Source organism: Salvelinus fontinalis, chromosome 6 (genome assembly GCF_029448725.1).
Source record: "Salvelinus fontinalis isolate EN_2023a chromosome 6, ASM2944872v1, whole genome shotgun sequence".
Taxonomy (NCBI): Eukaryota; Metazoa; Chordata; class Actinopteri; order Salmoniformes; family Salmonidae; genus Salvelinus; species Salvelinus fontinalis.
The window spans coordinates 38,765,126-38,780,718 of record NC_074670.1 but is presented as its reverse complement, the minus strand read 5'-3'; the positions used below and the strand labels follow the sequence as shown (position 1 = coordinate 38,780,718).

Here is a 15,593-nt window from a genome sequence, read left to right as displayed (position 1 = left end):
GTTGCATGTGTCAAAGGACATCCTATTCACCCACTTAGGGTCAAAGGTAGAATACTACTGTAGATCCAATTACTTGAAAACAGGTCTGACATCTACAGTATCTGGATAAATGCTGAGAAAATAATACACAATTCATATTTTCTAGAAAGGTTTGATGCACTTTTAAGTCCAAATCTTTCCGTATTCCGATTGACTTCCTTTTCAGACGTGTTTACATCTCAGAGGTCCTTCTGTACTTGTGGTGAATAGGGTGTCATTTGAGATTTGCACATAGAGTAGGAGTAATGTGATGTGCTGGAGGCAAAACAAATGGTAGGGGAAAGACTGGCTAGTGTGGTTCTTCTTGGCTCTGTGTCACGGTGACTGTGTTGTCCTGTAGGTATGTTCGTGAGAAGACCGGGACAGATGTGGACATGCGTGTGGGGGTACACACTGGCACTGTCCTGGGGGGCGTCCTGGGACAGAAGCGGTGGCAGTATGACGTCTGGTCCACTGACGTCACCGTGGCCAATAAGATGGAGGCGGGGGGAATACCGGGGTAAGAAGGAACTGGTTAAACCCCTCTAAGTTATTACATTTTCCCTAACTCTATTTACAGATCTTTACTACAACCTTAGATGATGCACAGATTTACCTGCCTCATGCACTCATATTTGTCAAATGTGTTTGTGCCCAATACAAACCCTATATACCAATACAAAATGAATTATTGCTAGCAATAAGTTATGAAGTCTGTAAGGAAATGTTGATGTACTGTATATCAAATAAGAGGGTGACAACAGGAATTATTCAAAGTTTGCAATAGGGAGGGCATAGGGTCAGCCCCCACCCGCCCTGCCATTGATATGCCAGGCTCTCTGACCTATAACCTATAACCCCTGATCTTTGTGGCAGGCGTGTGCACATCTCCCAAGCCACCATGGAGTGTCTGCACGGGGAGTTTGATATGGAGCCGGGGAACGGGGGCGACCGCTGTGAGTACCTGAAGGAGAGGGGCATCGACTCCTACCTGGTGGTGGTGCCCAAGGGCCCCCTGGGAAAGAACGGCATCAACGGGGTGGTGAGTATTGCCTCAGCACCTAGTTTTATTCAACCTTTATTCTTACAGGTTCGTCTCACTGAGATAAACCCTCTGTAAAACTTTATTTTACAACCAGGTAGTAGTTAAGAAATAACTTTGTCTTTAACTTTGGTACCAGTCACCAATTTAGTTGAATTCTTTGAGGTAATTACCAGCGTAGTTTCCTAGTTAATACCATGAAAATACCAGGTAAGTAACAGCTTACAACAAGCTGTAAAAGAAAGCGTTACAAAAATGTCAATATTTTTTTCTCTCCAGATTCCTCCCGTCAACACACCACACAACAGTCACTGTAACACACCTCACATTCTCTTTCTCTCTCTCTCCTCCTTCCTGTCTCTTCGTTTCCTATCAGAAGTTGTCTGTGATGTCATCCAATGGGAACTCTCCATTGTTGATCAACACCACTGAGTGTAATGGAAGTGTCCACACAGCCTGCACCACACCAGACGAGCCAGAGGAGCTGGACACACGGGTAACATATGACCTTTACTGTAACCCCTAACACACAGGATTGCAACTCTGTGTCCTACAAGTGCACAGTGTGTGCAGGCCTTTGTTCCAGTTTAGGATTAGTACACCTATTCAAATTATTAACTAATCATTGTCTTATATTCAGACCTCGATATGTAAATTCAGGGGTGTGCTGGCTAGTACAAAAACCTCTAAATACTTTGGCTGTCTCCAAGACAGGAGTTGCTCCAACGTGTGCTACCTTCTCCACTTCAAACCTGAATGAAGAGTGGCTACTTCCAGATTCTCCACCCTTCTCATTAAGTGTGCACTTGCACACTCCCCGTCATGGATCTAAAAGCATTGAATTGGTGTAAGTATTGGCTGGAGAGAGTTTCGACCATTGTTAAATCCATAAGAGGGAGTGTGCAAGTGCACACTTTAGAAGAAGTGTGGAGAATCGGGGTGCATCCAGTGGGTGGTGTAATGACAGAACAGGAATGCCACCTTGTGACTCCAGGTGGTGAACCCTTCGTTCCCCAACCCTCGCCGGAGGCTAAGACTGCGGGACCTGGCCGAGAGGGTGATTGATGCCCAAGAGAACGAACAGGAGCTCAACAAACTGCTCAATGAGGCACTTCTGGAGCGAGAGACCGTACAAGCGTGAGTAGACAGAGAGTGAGAGTGAGGGTGTGTGTAGGGTTACAAAATTCCAGGAACTTTAAATAAATTCCCTGCTTTTCCTGAAATCCTGTTTGTCGGATTCTGGATTTCATGCTTATTCCCTCCTGATTCCGGGAATCCCCCAACGAGGCATTTTGGGAAAACCAGGGAATTTATTTTAAATTCACAGAATTTTGCCTTCCAGTGTGTAGCTATGTATGCGTGTGTGTGTGATATTCATAGAGAAACACCCAGTAGCAGAGGGTGTGAGAGTGAGCCATGTGCAGCCAGGTATGAATCCTATGGTTATGTGAGCAGACAGACCGTGTGAACCCTCCCTCTGCCCTGTCAGTTTGAAGGGGAAACGCACCAACCGTCTGTCCCTGCGCTTTGTGGACCCTGAGCTGGAGACCCGCTACTCCGTAGAAAAGGAGAAGCAGAGCGGAGCTGCCTTCAGCTGCTCCTGTGTAGTGCTCCTGTTCACTGCAGCCATGGAAGTCCTCATAGACCCTCGGTGAGTTCACCTAAACTCTCTCTCTCTCTCTCTCTCTCTCTCTCTCTCTCTCTCTCTCTCTCTCTCTCTCTCTCTCTCTCTCTCTCTCTCTCTCTCTCTCTCTCTCTCTCTCGTGTTCCTTATGTTCTGTGTGTTCTTGCGGTTGACAGGATGATAGCAAACTACGTGACCCTAGCTGTGGGCGAGGTCCTGCTGCTCGTCCTAACTGTCTGCTCTCTGGCGGCCATCTTCCCTCGAGTGAGTGCCTCTTCCCCCCGCCCCACTATCACACCTTGCTCAACATCCAACCAGAGAGCAGCTAGCCTTTCAGAGCGAGCAACAGTTAACCCACAGCTAAATCATAATTTATCATAGAACATTTTCCACAACATAATAAATCTGTAGATATGAAGATATTTGTTGTGGTATACTCTTGAGTAAAAATAACGTAGTTGTGATAGTGGATCAACATATCGTAGTTAAATAGCTTAGATGTGATAAGCATCTCATGATGCTGTGCATTTGATGTGTACATACACTCCCAATGTTATGTAAGCTGAATGTGGTAAAGAATGTGTCTAATAAGCACCCCATATGTATGTTCTTTTGTCACGCATCAGCACTTTTGATCTAACCTCATGAGCCAGGTCATGGAAAGTCAAATGTATTGACTGCTACAGACAGTTATGTAGCTACCACTATCGACTGCTACTGTCACCCTAACAGCAAACCCCCCCCCCCCCCCCCCCCCCCCCCCCCCAATCCCCACATTGCCCACAAGGGTTTTGCACCATGTGCGCACAGACACACACACATACAGTGCATTCGGGAAAGTATTCAGACCCCTTGGCTTATTCAACATTTTGTTAAGTTACAGGCTTATTCTAAAATTGATGAAAATGTTTCTCCTCAACGATCTGCACACAATACCTCGTAATGACAAAGCAAAAACAAGTATTCAGATCCTTTACTCAGTACTTTGTTAAAGCACCTTTGGCAGTGATTACAGCCTCGAGTCTTCTTGGGTATGACGCTACAAGCTTAGCACACCTGTATTTGGGGAGTTTCACTCATTATTTTCTGCAGATCCTCTCAAGCTCTCTCAGGTTGGATGCGGAGGGTCCATGCACAGCTATTTTCAGGTCTCTCCGGAGATGTTCGATCGGGTTCAAGTATGGGCTCTGGCTGGGCCACTCACGTACATTCAGAGACTTTTCCCGAAGCCACTCCTACGTTGTCTTGACTGTGTGCTTAGGGTCATTGTCCTGTTGGAAGGGGAACCTTTGCCCCAGTCTGAGGTTCTGAGCGCTCTGGAGCAGGGTTTCATCAAGGATCTCTCTGTACTTTGCTCCGTTCATCTTTCCCTTGATATTGACTAGTCTCCCAGTCCCTGACGCTTTTAAACATCCCCACAGCATGATGCTGCCACCACCCTGCTTCACCGTAAGGATGGTGCCAGGTTTCCTCCAGACGTGACGCTTGACATTCAGGCCAAAGAGTTCAATTTTGGTTTCATCAGACCAGAGAATCTTGTGAGTCCTTTAGGTGCCGTTTGGAAAACTCTAAACGGGCTGCCATGTGTCTTTTACTGAGAAGTGGCTACCATCTGGCCACTCTACCATAAAGGCCTGATTGGTGGAGTGCTGCAGAGATGGTTGTCCTTCTGGAAGGTTTTCCCATCTCCACAGAGAAACTCTGGAGCCCTGTCAGAGTGACCATCGGGTTCTTGGTCATCTCCCTGACCAAGGCCCTTCTCCCCGATTGCTCAGTTTGGCCGGGCGGTCAGCTTTGGGAAGAGTCTTGGTGGTTCCAAATTTCTTCCATTTAAGAATGATGGAGGCCACTGTGTTATTGGGGACCTTCAATGCTGCAGAAATGTTTTGGTACCCTTCCCCAGATCTGTGCCTCAACACAATCCTGTCTCGGAGCTCTATGGACAATTCAGTGCATGTCAGAGCAAACATTTTTGCTCTGACATGCACTGTCAGCTGTGGGACCTTATATAGACAGGTTTGTGCCTTTCCAAATCATGTCCAATCAATTGAATGTACCACAGGTGCACTCCAATCAAGTTGTAGAAACATCTCAAGGATAATCAATGGAAACAGAATGCACCTGAGCTCTATTTCGTGTCTCATACCAGCGGGTCTGAGTACTTATGTAAATTAGCTCCCAAGTGGTGCAACGGTCTAAGGCACTGCATCTCAGTGTTAGAGGCATCACTACAGACCCTGGTTTGATCCCGGGCTGTATCACAACCGGCCGTGATTCGGAGTCCCATAAGGCGGCGCACAATTGGCCCATTGTCGTCTGGGTTAGGAGAGGGTTTGGCCGGGGTAGGCCGTCATTATAAATAACAATTCGTTCTTAACTGACTTGCCTAGTTAACGATCTTTTTTAAAATAAGGTATTTGTGTTTAAAAAATATATATATTTACAAACATTTCTATTGTGTGTAGATTGATGAGGAAAAATATAATATAAGGTCACAAAATGTGGAAAAAGGGAAGTGGTCTGAATACTTTCCCGAATGCACTGTACACACATAAACAAACAGATAAACAACTACTATATCGAGGGCGAAATGCATGTCCATGTCAACATGTCTGTGCCTGTCACAGTACAATGTCAACCACATGAACACCAGAAGCCACACACACTCACATATACAATTCACCCCAGAGCCTATTAAAAAGAGCTTTTAGTGCTACATAATGAAATGCTTTTACTTGAAGCTATATGGACCAGATTATTGTTCAGCTGCTGAGAGAATGTACTGTACTCAATGAGATCAGATTTAACCTTGGAGATCTGAGTCCCCTCGCGCGACAGTAGTTCCACTCCAGTGACTATTCTTTATCTATGGAAAATCAATCCCTGCTCATCATAGATGTTCATAGAGAAGCCCTCTGGTTGGACTGATGCATGACTCCTAATGGCATGATTGATGGTTCAATGAGGAAAACCAATATGTCTCGTCCTCGGTTTGTCACAGCTCATCTGAAATGACCGTTGACAGATACAGCACTATATAGTAGTATACTGTACTGTGACTAACATGAAAGTCACTATAATACAGATGTAGGATCTTAATTTGAACACCCTGTTTTAACTAGGCAAGTTAGTTAAGAACACATTCTTATTTAAAATGACAGCCTACAGTTGCAGGAAATGTACAACTTGTTGTCACGCCCTGACCAGAGTTTGCTTTGTATGTTTTATGTTTTGGTTGGTCAGGGTGTGATCTGTGTGGGCACTCTATGTTGTTTGTCTGGTTTGTCTATTTCTGTGTTTGGCCTGATATGGTTCTCAATCAGAGACAGGTGTTTTGCGTTGTCTCTGATTGGGAACCATATTTTGGTAGCCTGTTTTTTATTGTGGGTTGTGGGTTATTGTCTATGTCTATACGTTGGTTGCCTGTGTCTGCACTTTCGTTATATAGCGTCACGTTTGTTTTGTAAGTTTGTTTAGTGTTTTGTCTTCGTTAAATAAATCAAGTATTTATTCATCAAACCACGCTGCGCTTTGGTCCGATCTTTACTCCTCCTCAGACGAGGAGGATTTCGACGTTCGTGACACTTGTAGTGTATTTGAAGTTTATAAAGGCTTCTGGAGTTTACCACTTTAACATTTCAGACTTGATTTTCTCTTATGAGAAATGCATCAACCCCGACAGAAATGTCCAATAACTATAATCCACATAATCATTTTATTTTTGAATGCTGTAGCAAACTGGCGCAAATTAATCATCTTCATCTGTGCAAAGTCACTCTGAGAAATACCCTGACCTCTACTATGGTTTCTATCTGATGATGCGTAGGAAAACTGAATATCATTACGATGATGATTACAATTGTATTACTTTGTTGGTTACAGCGAGCAAAGACGACCGTCACCATCAATCATTGTTAAAACGTTTTTAATGTTCCGCCATTGCCCCACATATACCACAGGTGTCATAAAAGAGTGTTGTAAAACATTACTCAAAACCACATCAATACAACAATGGTAGTGGTGGTGGTGGTGATGATGATGATGATAGATATTACTGGTAGTTCACGCGACTGGTTAATGATATTACTGTTGATGACCAACATGTTATTTTTCCTCCTAGGTTTTCCCTAAGAGGCTGGTGTCTTTCTCCACATGGATCGACCACACCCGCTGGGCACGGAACACTTGGGCCATGGCAGCAATCTTCATCCTCACCATGGCCGACATTGTGGACATGGTGAGAAACGTTCATCGTTAGTCCAGTAGAAAAAAATCACAACACTGAGAACAATGGCTTTCTGGTGTTGAATTATGCAGTAGCACGCCAGCGCACAAGCCTTCCCATAAACCTGGGTTTGACTTCAGGGTCTGTTTTTGGTATTGACATGCATTGCAGTTAAATGTTTTAAATTCATAATAAAGCAACAAGATGGGAGTGAAACCAAGGATTTTTTAAAAGGGGCCCAGGTGAGCTTGGAGGAAGCACTAGAACTCGATTGAGTGGTGGCTCGAGTCTTGCGTTGACATTTGGCCTCTATCCCCTCTCTGTCCACGCCCTGTAGTTGAGCTGTCCCCGTCCCTCGGGAAACGCCACAATTGCCCCTCCTTCCTCTGTTGTCCAATCCGGGGCAGAGGGCTGTCTGGACAACCCCAAGTACTACAGCTACATCGCTGTGCTGGCTCTCATGGCGACCACCATGCTGGTGCAGGTCAGCCACATGGTCAAGGTCACACTCATGCTCCTCATCACCATAGCGACGGGCATCGTCAACATCTACAGCTGGAGGGACATATTTGACCGCTACGATATGGCCCGCTTCCAGGACTACAGGTGGATGTGGTTGTGGTGTTATAAGCTGTAGAACAGGTGTGGGTGGTGGTAATCAGTTTATGGATATGTGGTCATCATTTCTTTTCAATTAGTAAAACTGGAATTGGAATTTCAGTTGACTGAATTGAAATGAAATTGACCTCAACTCTGATTGTCATGTTTAGTGTGATATTGCTGTTCTCTAAACATTGTGAGCATGCCGGTGATTTCTGATTATCTCTGTGCTCTGTTTTTAGGTCTTACCTGGTTCCCTCCAAATATGCCATGACTGTGATGATCTTCATCATGATGATCAGTTTCTACTACTTTTCTCGACATGTAAGTTACTGTGGCAGAAGTCTATTAGTTATATACCTTCCAACCTCACTAAGTCATCACTACCTTTTCTATTTTACACATGTTCTGCTTCCTCTCCATTCTTGTTAACCTCTCCACCTCTATTTGAACCTATTTCCTGTCTCCCGCCACCATGTCCCTGACTTTAGGTGGAGAAGCTAGCCCGTACTCTGTTCTTGTGGAAGATTGAGGTCCACGAGCAGAAGGAGAAGGTGTATGAGATGAGGCGCTGGAACGAGGCGCTGGTCACGAACATGCTGCCAGAGCACGTAGCACGCCACTTCCTTGGCTCCAAGAAAAGGGACGAGGTGAGACAGCTTCACTACTATAGATGCAGTACCTGGTTCTCCCTTCGTGTTAAACATATAGTGCCACGAAAAAGAATTTGCCCTTTCTAATTTTCTCTACTATTGCATATTTTTGATACTGAATGTTATCAGATATTTAACCAAAACCTAATAATAGATAAATGGAACCTGAGTGAACAAATAACACAACAATTACATACGTATTTTATTTATGTCATAAATAAAGTTATGCAACACCCAATGCCCCTGTGAAAAAGTAATTCCCCCTCACACTCAATAACTGCTTGTGCCACCTTTAGCTGCAATGACTCCAACCAAACGCTTCCTGTAGTTGATTATCAGTCTCCCACGTCGCTGTGGAGGAATTTTGACCCACTCTTCCATGCAGATCTGCTGTAATTCAGTGACATTTGTGTGTTTTCAAGCATGAACTGCTTGTTTCAAGTCCTGCCACAACATCCCACTTGGGATTCAGTCTGGACTTTGACTAGGCCATTACATTTTTTTGACTTGTTTGCTTTTTAATCATTTTCATGTAGACTTTGTGTTTTTTGGATCATTGTCTTGCTGCATGACCCAGTTGCGCTTCAGCTCACAGACTAATGACCTGATATTCTCCCGTAGAATTCTTTGATACAGAGCAGAATTCATGGTTTGTTCTATTAAGACAAGTCGTCCAGGTCCTGAGGCAGCAAAGCATCCCCAAACCATCACACTACCTGCTTGACCGTTGTTATGAGGTTCTTACTGTGGAATGCAGTGTTTGGTTGGGACCATATGTGACCAAAATTGTCACACTTTATAGCCCTGACTGCACCTACCATGTAGCTACAATGTGAATACTAGGGCTGAGACGGTAATGGAATTTTGGATGAAAGTTATTAGTCAAATAAACGTGTTCACCGTTATAACCGTTCGAATAGCAAAACAATTATAATACATGTACGAAACATGTGAACACTGAGTGTACAAAACATTAGGAACCGCTTCCTAATATTGAGTTGCACCCCATTTTTCCCTCAGAACAGCCTGGACTCTAAAAGGTGTCGAAGGTGTTCCACAGGGATACTGGCCCATGTTGACTCCAATGCTTCCCACAGTTGTGTGAAGTTGGCTGGATGTCCTTTGGGTTGTGCACCATTCTTGATACACACGGGACAATTGTTGAGCGTGAAAAACCCAGCAGTGTTGAAGTACATACTCAAACTGGTGAGCCTGGCACCTACTACCATACCATGTTCAAAGGCACTTCAATATTTTGTCTTGCCCGTTCACCCTCTGAATGGCACACATACACAAACCATGTCTCAAGGCTTAAAAATCCTTCTTTAACCTGTCTCCTATCCTTCATCTACACTGATTTGAAGTGGATTTAACTGGTGATATCAACAAGGGATCATAGCTTTCACCTGGATTCACCTGGTCAGTCTGTCATGGAAAGAGAAGGTGTCCCAAATGTTTTGTACACTCAGTGTATATATTTATTTTAAGAAGCACATTTTCTCCTCTGCCCCTAACTGCATTGTGCTGCTGATGCAGGGAGTGTGGTGTTGCCTAGGCAACCCGAAGCCTTGTTTGCTACAACACCTTGCATGTTTCAGCAAGGAGCAACAAAGTTTCATCATGTTGTAGAGTCCATGTTACAGCAGAAACTGACTCAACTGCACGAATGGCCGGCCATCCTGTCTTCAGTCAACTGGTCGTTCATATACAGTACCAGTCAAAAGTTTGGACACACCTACTCATTCAAGGGTTTTTCTTTATGTTTTACTGTTTTCTACTTTTGAAATTCTTCAAAGTTGCATTCTCTCAACCAGCTTCACCAGGAATGTTTTCCAACAGTCTTGAAGAGTTCCCACACATGCTCAGCATGTGTTGGAAGACTCATCCCAAACCATCTCAATTGGGTTGAGGTCGAGTGATTGTGGAGGCCAGGTCATCTGAAGCAGCACTCAATCACTCTCCTTCTTGGTCAAATAGCCCTTACACAGCCTGGAGGTGCGTTGGGTCATTGTCCTGTTGAAAAACAAATGATAGTACCACTAAGCGCAAACCAGATGGGATGGCGTATCGCTGCAGAATGCTGTGGTAACCATGCTGGTTAAGTGTGACTTGAATTCTAAATAAATCACTGACAGTGTCACCAGCAAAGCACCCCCACACCATTACACCTCCTCCTCCATGCTTCAAGGTGGAAACTACACATGCAGAGATCATCCATTCACCAACTCTGCGTTTTACAAAGACACGGCGGCTAGAGACAAAAATCTCAACTTTGTAATCATCAGACCAAAGGACAGATTTACACCGGTCTAATGTCCATTACTCGTGTTTCTTGGCCCAAGCAAGTCTCTTATTATTGGTGTCTTTTAGTAGTGGTTTCTTTGCAGCAATTCGACCACAAAGGCCTGATTCACGCAGTCACCTCTGAACAGTTGTTGTTGAGATGTGTCTGTTATATTTATTTGGGCTGCAATATGAGGTGCAGTTAATTGCCGATTTCTGAGGCTGGTAACTCTAATGAACTTATCCTCTGCAGCAGAGGTAACTGTGGGTCTTCCTTTCCTGTGGCGGTCCTCATTAGAGCCAGTTTCACCATAGCTCTTAATGGTTTTTGCGACTGCACTTGAAGAAACTTTGAAAGTTCTTGCAGTTTTCCGGATTGACTGACCTTCATGTCTTAAAGTAATGATGCACTGTTGTTTCTTGTTGCTTATTTAAGCTGATCTTGCCATAATATTGGCTTGGCCTTTTACCAAATAGGGCTATCTTCTGTATACCACCCCTAACTTGTCACAACACCACTGATTGGCTCAAACGCATTAAGGAAAGAAATTCCACAAATGAACTTTTAACAAGGCACACCTGTTAATTGAAATACATTCCAGGTGACTATCTCATGAAGCTGGTTGAGAGAATGCCAAGAATGTGCAAAGCTGTTATCAAGGCAAAGGGTGGCTACTTTGAATAATATAAAATATATTTATTTGTTTATCACTTATTTGCTTACTACATGATTCCATGTGTTATTTCATAGTTTTGATGTCTTCACTATTATTCTACAATGTAGAAAATAGAAAAAATAAAGAAAAAACGTTCAATGAGTAGGTTGTATCCAAACGTATATTTATTTATTTATTTAATGGATATGACAGTTATTTAATTGTCATGATGATCTTCATCCATAACCATCGGTTATATGGTAATTGTGCCAGCCCTATTAACTACATAGGTTTTAAGGCAGTCAATGTGAAGTGGGACCAATACATGTACAGTATAGTTACTGAAGTTGAGAAAGAGGTATCAACCACGGTCACTGTGTGCGGTGATCAGCCCCCATGTTATAACAGTGGTAATATCAAGGCACAAGGCGAGTCCCAAATGCAGACAAAGGAGGCAGATGGTTGGAGTCTTACAACGTTTATTCATCCAAAGGGCTAGGCAAGAGAATGGTCGTGGACAGGCAAAAAGGTAAAAACCAGATCAGAGTCCAGGAGGCACAGAGTGACAGACATGCTCGTGGTCAAGGCAGACAGAATGGTCAGGCAGGCGGGTACAAAGTCCAGAAACAGGCAAGTGTCAAAACCGGGAGGACTAGAAAAAGGAGAATACAAAAAGCAGAATGGGAAAAACGCTGGTTGACTTGGAAACATACATGACAAACTGGCACAGAGAGACAGGAAACACAGGGATACTGGGGAAAATAAGCGACACCTGGAGGGGGTGGAGACAATCACAAGGACAGGTGAAACAGATCAGGGCATGACAGGTAAGGTTAGTTTAGCTATTGCAATGGTTACACCTAGAGTTATACTATTGAGTTATCTATGTCTGTACATCTGTTAATCTGAAATATATGCCCCTTCCAGGAGCTGTACAGCCAGTCATATGATGAGATTGGGGTGATGTTCGCCTCCATCCCCAACTTCTCGGACTTCTACACAGAGGAGAGCATCAACAACGGGGGGATTGAGTGCCTCAGGTTCCTAAACGAAATCATCTCTGATTTTGACAGTGTAAGAAGCTCATGAATGCATAATTTCATTTTGTGACTTGTAACAGTCATGCAAATGGTTGAACTAGCTTGCTATAACAATGGTAGTACTGTATGTTATTACTCCTTATTCCTGATGCATGCCACTGTATAGGAATTAAAGATGCTGCCTAACACTTTGAGACTTGACCTTTCAACCCGTGACCTTTAACCTCTGACAGCTCCTGGACGAGTCTCAGTTCCGCTGCATCACCAAAATCAAAACCATTGGCAGCACCTACATGGCAGCATCAGGTGTCACTCCCAACGTCAGCAATGGCTACGCCTGTCTGAAGGTCAGCTCATTACCATGGTCATCAGCCAATGGGTCTGGGTCAGGGGAGGCGTAAACTAGCCGTGTAAACTATATTATGTAAACTCCTATAGTATGACATAATCATGTGAACTCCTATAGCTAAACAGCAGAACTCCTGATGAACTCAGTCTAGAGCATCTTCTACTGTTTGTGGTAGCAGGTCAGAAATGTGATCTAGAGCTTTAGTACTGATCTTTTACAGAGGATATGTTAATTTTATGGGTGATGATGATCGTAGTGGTGGCGGTGGTGGTGATGGTGATCAAATTAATTCACTTAACTTGATGATGGTGATGAAGATGGTTAAGGTAGAGGGCTCTGTTGTGCAGAAAGAGGAGCTGACCGACAGAGAGCGCTGGCAGCATTTGGCAGATCTGGCTGACTTTGCTCTGGCCATGAAGGTCACGCTCATGAACATCAACTACCAGTCCTTCAACAACTTCATGCTACGCATAGGTCAGTGCTAACCTTTCAGCCATATATTTTAAGGTGAGAGGAGAATGGAGAGCGTGTCCCAGTTTTGTACTGCATGCATATCATGTATCCCATCCTCTCCCCAGGTTTGAATAAAGGGGGGGTGCTGGCAGGAGTGATTGGTGCCCGGAAGCCTCACTATGACATCTGGGGCAACACTGTGAATGTGGCAAGTCGCATGGAGTCCACAGGCGTCATGGGTAACATCCAGGTAAGGCCTCTCCATACAGGGTGCGGCGAGATGCAGGATGTGATAAGTAGTGAGGTGACAACCAGACAATCAGTTATAGCTGTAGCGCATTGGCCCGGAAGGTCGTTGATGTACCTGATTTCTGGTGAGGACTGAGCAGGAGCACTTCATAGCCAACAATGATTGACACATTGCAGTCACCTGCAAGATCTCAAAATCACATATAGCAATCTGATACCTGACTGCACAGTCGATGATGTGGCATGAAACCATTGGTTGACTGAAATGTAGTCTGCCTGGAATGCAGCCATTGTCTCACAGATGGCTATAATAACATAAGAATAATCCTACTTTGTTTGATTACTATTTAGATCGTGGGATTTGACATCAGGGAATGTCTTTAAGTGGATTACCAAATCTGGGCAGAAAACACATGTGTTGGCTGGATCTGTATGCATACAGAGATTCATCACCTAAAATTCAATGTGATTCTGCTTCCCCCAGGTGGTGGAAGATTGCTACCACATCTTGAAGGAGTACGGATTCCGTTTTGTGAGGAGGGGACCCATCTTTGTGAAGGGGAAAGGAGAGCTGCTTACCTATTTTCTGAAGGGTAGAGAAAAACAGGGATCCTTCATCAACGGCTCCTTGGTCACCCTGCCACACCAAGTGGTGGACAACTCCTGACCTGCGTGTCAACGCACACAGAAACACAAACGCACACACATAATCAGAAATATACATTCTAATGTATAAGTGAGATCTGAATTAATGCTTATACCAACACTCCATCTTTCAGAATTACAAAGTATGTAAGAGGATATGAACATCTTGCAAAGAGAGAAGATTTGTTCCGCCTCCCCTACCCTGCCTGTTCAAATAGTTTTTTTGCAAACTACAAAGCTTTTCAAAAGAGTGCTCAGCTACTTGCACTACAGACCCTATGAACACATATCACGCTACTGTATAGTCACACATATTTACACACATTTTTAGACAAACACTCTTCAGACACACATCGTCTGACAAACACACATTCATGTATTCACTACAATGCCATCACTCAAGCCAGATGCAGCCAGGCTGTTGGACTAAATGCCTCATTTTGAATACTTTCCCCCTTTTACAAAATACTTTATATTTGGAAAATGATGTATTTCATTGTGTTTGTTACAGTATCTCCAAACTGCTCGGAGATGAAGATGACCTGAGATAAGATGGTAGTGTTTGAAGGTTAATGCAGAGTGTGTGTGTGTGTGTGTGTGTGTGTGTGTGTGTGTGTGTGTGTGTGTGTGTGTGTGTGTGTGTGTGTGTGTGTGTGTGTGTGTGTGTGTGTGTGTGTGTGTGTGTGTGTGTGTGTGTGTGTGTGTGTGTGTGTGTGCGCACTGAATAAGCCTGCAGTGAAAGTGTTCTTTCTCACTTTTGTTTCGATCCGCAATCAAGTAATGTTGCCATGCCCTCTTTCTGTTTGCTATGAATTTGGAACACATGCCTTCTCAGTTCTCTGCTCTTCCCCCCGGGCTTATATTGGCACATTTCACTTCTTTACGGCATCTGAGGCTATTCTGACAGTGGGTACAGAACCCAGGTGTGAGTCCTCAGGTGTGAAATTCGAGACAGGTTGAATGTTTTTGTGTTTTTTGGAGGCATTGCAGGTGTGTGCATGCATGTTGTAAAGCAAGTGATTGAGTGATTCATGGTATTTTAGAGTTTGTGGTCACCGGGTCTTTGTGAGTAGCTGACACCTGTGGCCATTATGGGTATTCCGGTGGGTAGAAATGCAGTGCCCTGAAAAGGTATTTGCCCCTTTTTGGGGTTTTCTCTATTTTTACATGTTTTTGATACTGAATTAGCAGATCTTCAACCAGAATCTAATATTAGATAAAGGGAACATCAGTTTACAAATAACCCAAAAAATTATACTTCTTTTATTTATTTAAATAACAAAGTTATGCAACTGTGTGAAAAATGAATTGCACCCTTACACTCAATAACTGGTTGTGCCACCTTTAGCTGCAATGACTGCAGCCAAATGCCGCCTCTAGTTGTTGATCAGTCTCTCACATCGCTGTATAAGAATTTTGGCCCACTCTTGCATGCAGAACTGCTTTAACTCTGGGCCAAAATTCCTCCACAGCGACGTGAGAGACTGATTAACAACTCCAGGAAGCGTTTGGTTGGAGTCATTGAATCTAAAGGTGTCACAAGCAGTTATTGAGTGTGAGGGGCAATTACTTTTTACATTACATTTACATTTAAGTCATTTAGCAGACGCTCTTATCCAGAGCGACTTACAAATTGGTGCATTCACCTTATGACATCCAGTGGAACAGCCACTTTACAATAGTGCATCTAAATCGTTTAAGGGGGTGGGGGGGGGGGGGGGGTTCACACAGGCATTGGGTGTTGCATAACTTTGGT

At 43.9% G+C, this 15,593-nt stretch overlaps 1 protein-coding gene across 2 annotated transcripts in view; it reads left to right on the top strand.

Moving 5' to 3' along the window:
• The window catches only part of LOC129857805 (adenylate cyclase type 3-like), a 30,384-nt gene extending 14,844 nt beyond the window's left edge, over positions 1-15,540 (top strand). Inside the window, exons 7-21 of one of the 2 annotated variants that reach the window (XM_055926396.1) lie at positions 380-538; positions 895-1,060; positions 1,440-1,556; positions 2,055-2,197; positions 2,550-2,711; positions 2,861-2,948; positions 6,805-6,921; positions 7,247-7,515; positions 7,752-7,833; positions 8,001-8,159; positions 12,029-12,175; positions 12,375-12,488; positions 12,838-12,964; positions 13,069-13,193; positions 13,677-15,540. In XM_055926396.1, coding sequence (XP_055782371.1) covers positions 380-538; positions 895-1,060; positions 1,440-1,556; positions 2,055-2,197; positions 2,550-2,711; positions 2,861-2,948; positions 6,805-6,921; positions 7,247-7,515; positions 7,752-7,833; positions 8,001-8,159; positions 12,029-12,175; positions 12,375-12,488; positions 12,838-12,964; positions 13,069-13,193; positions 13,677-13,859 — 2,158 coding nt within the window. In that variant the 3' untranslated portion in view covers positions 13,860-15,540. Of the gene's footprint in view, positions 1-379; positions 539-894; positions 1,061-1,436; positions 1,557-2,054; positions 2,198-2,549; positions 2,712-2,860; positions 2,949-6,804; positions 6,922-7,246; positions 7,516-7,751; positions 7,834-8,000; positions 8,160-12,028; positions 12,176-12,374; positions 12,489-12,837; positions 12,965-13,068; positions 13,194-13,676 lie in introns of both variants that reach the window. The other variant, XM_055926395.1, reaches the window with a different exon arrangement.
• The last annotated feature ends 53 nt before the right edge of the window (positions 15,541-15,593 follow it).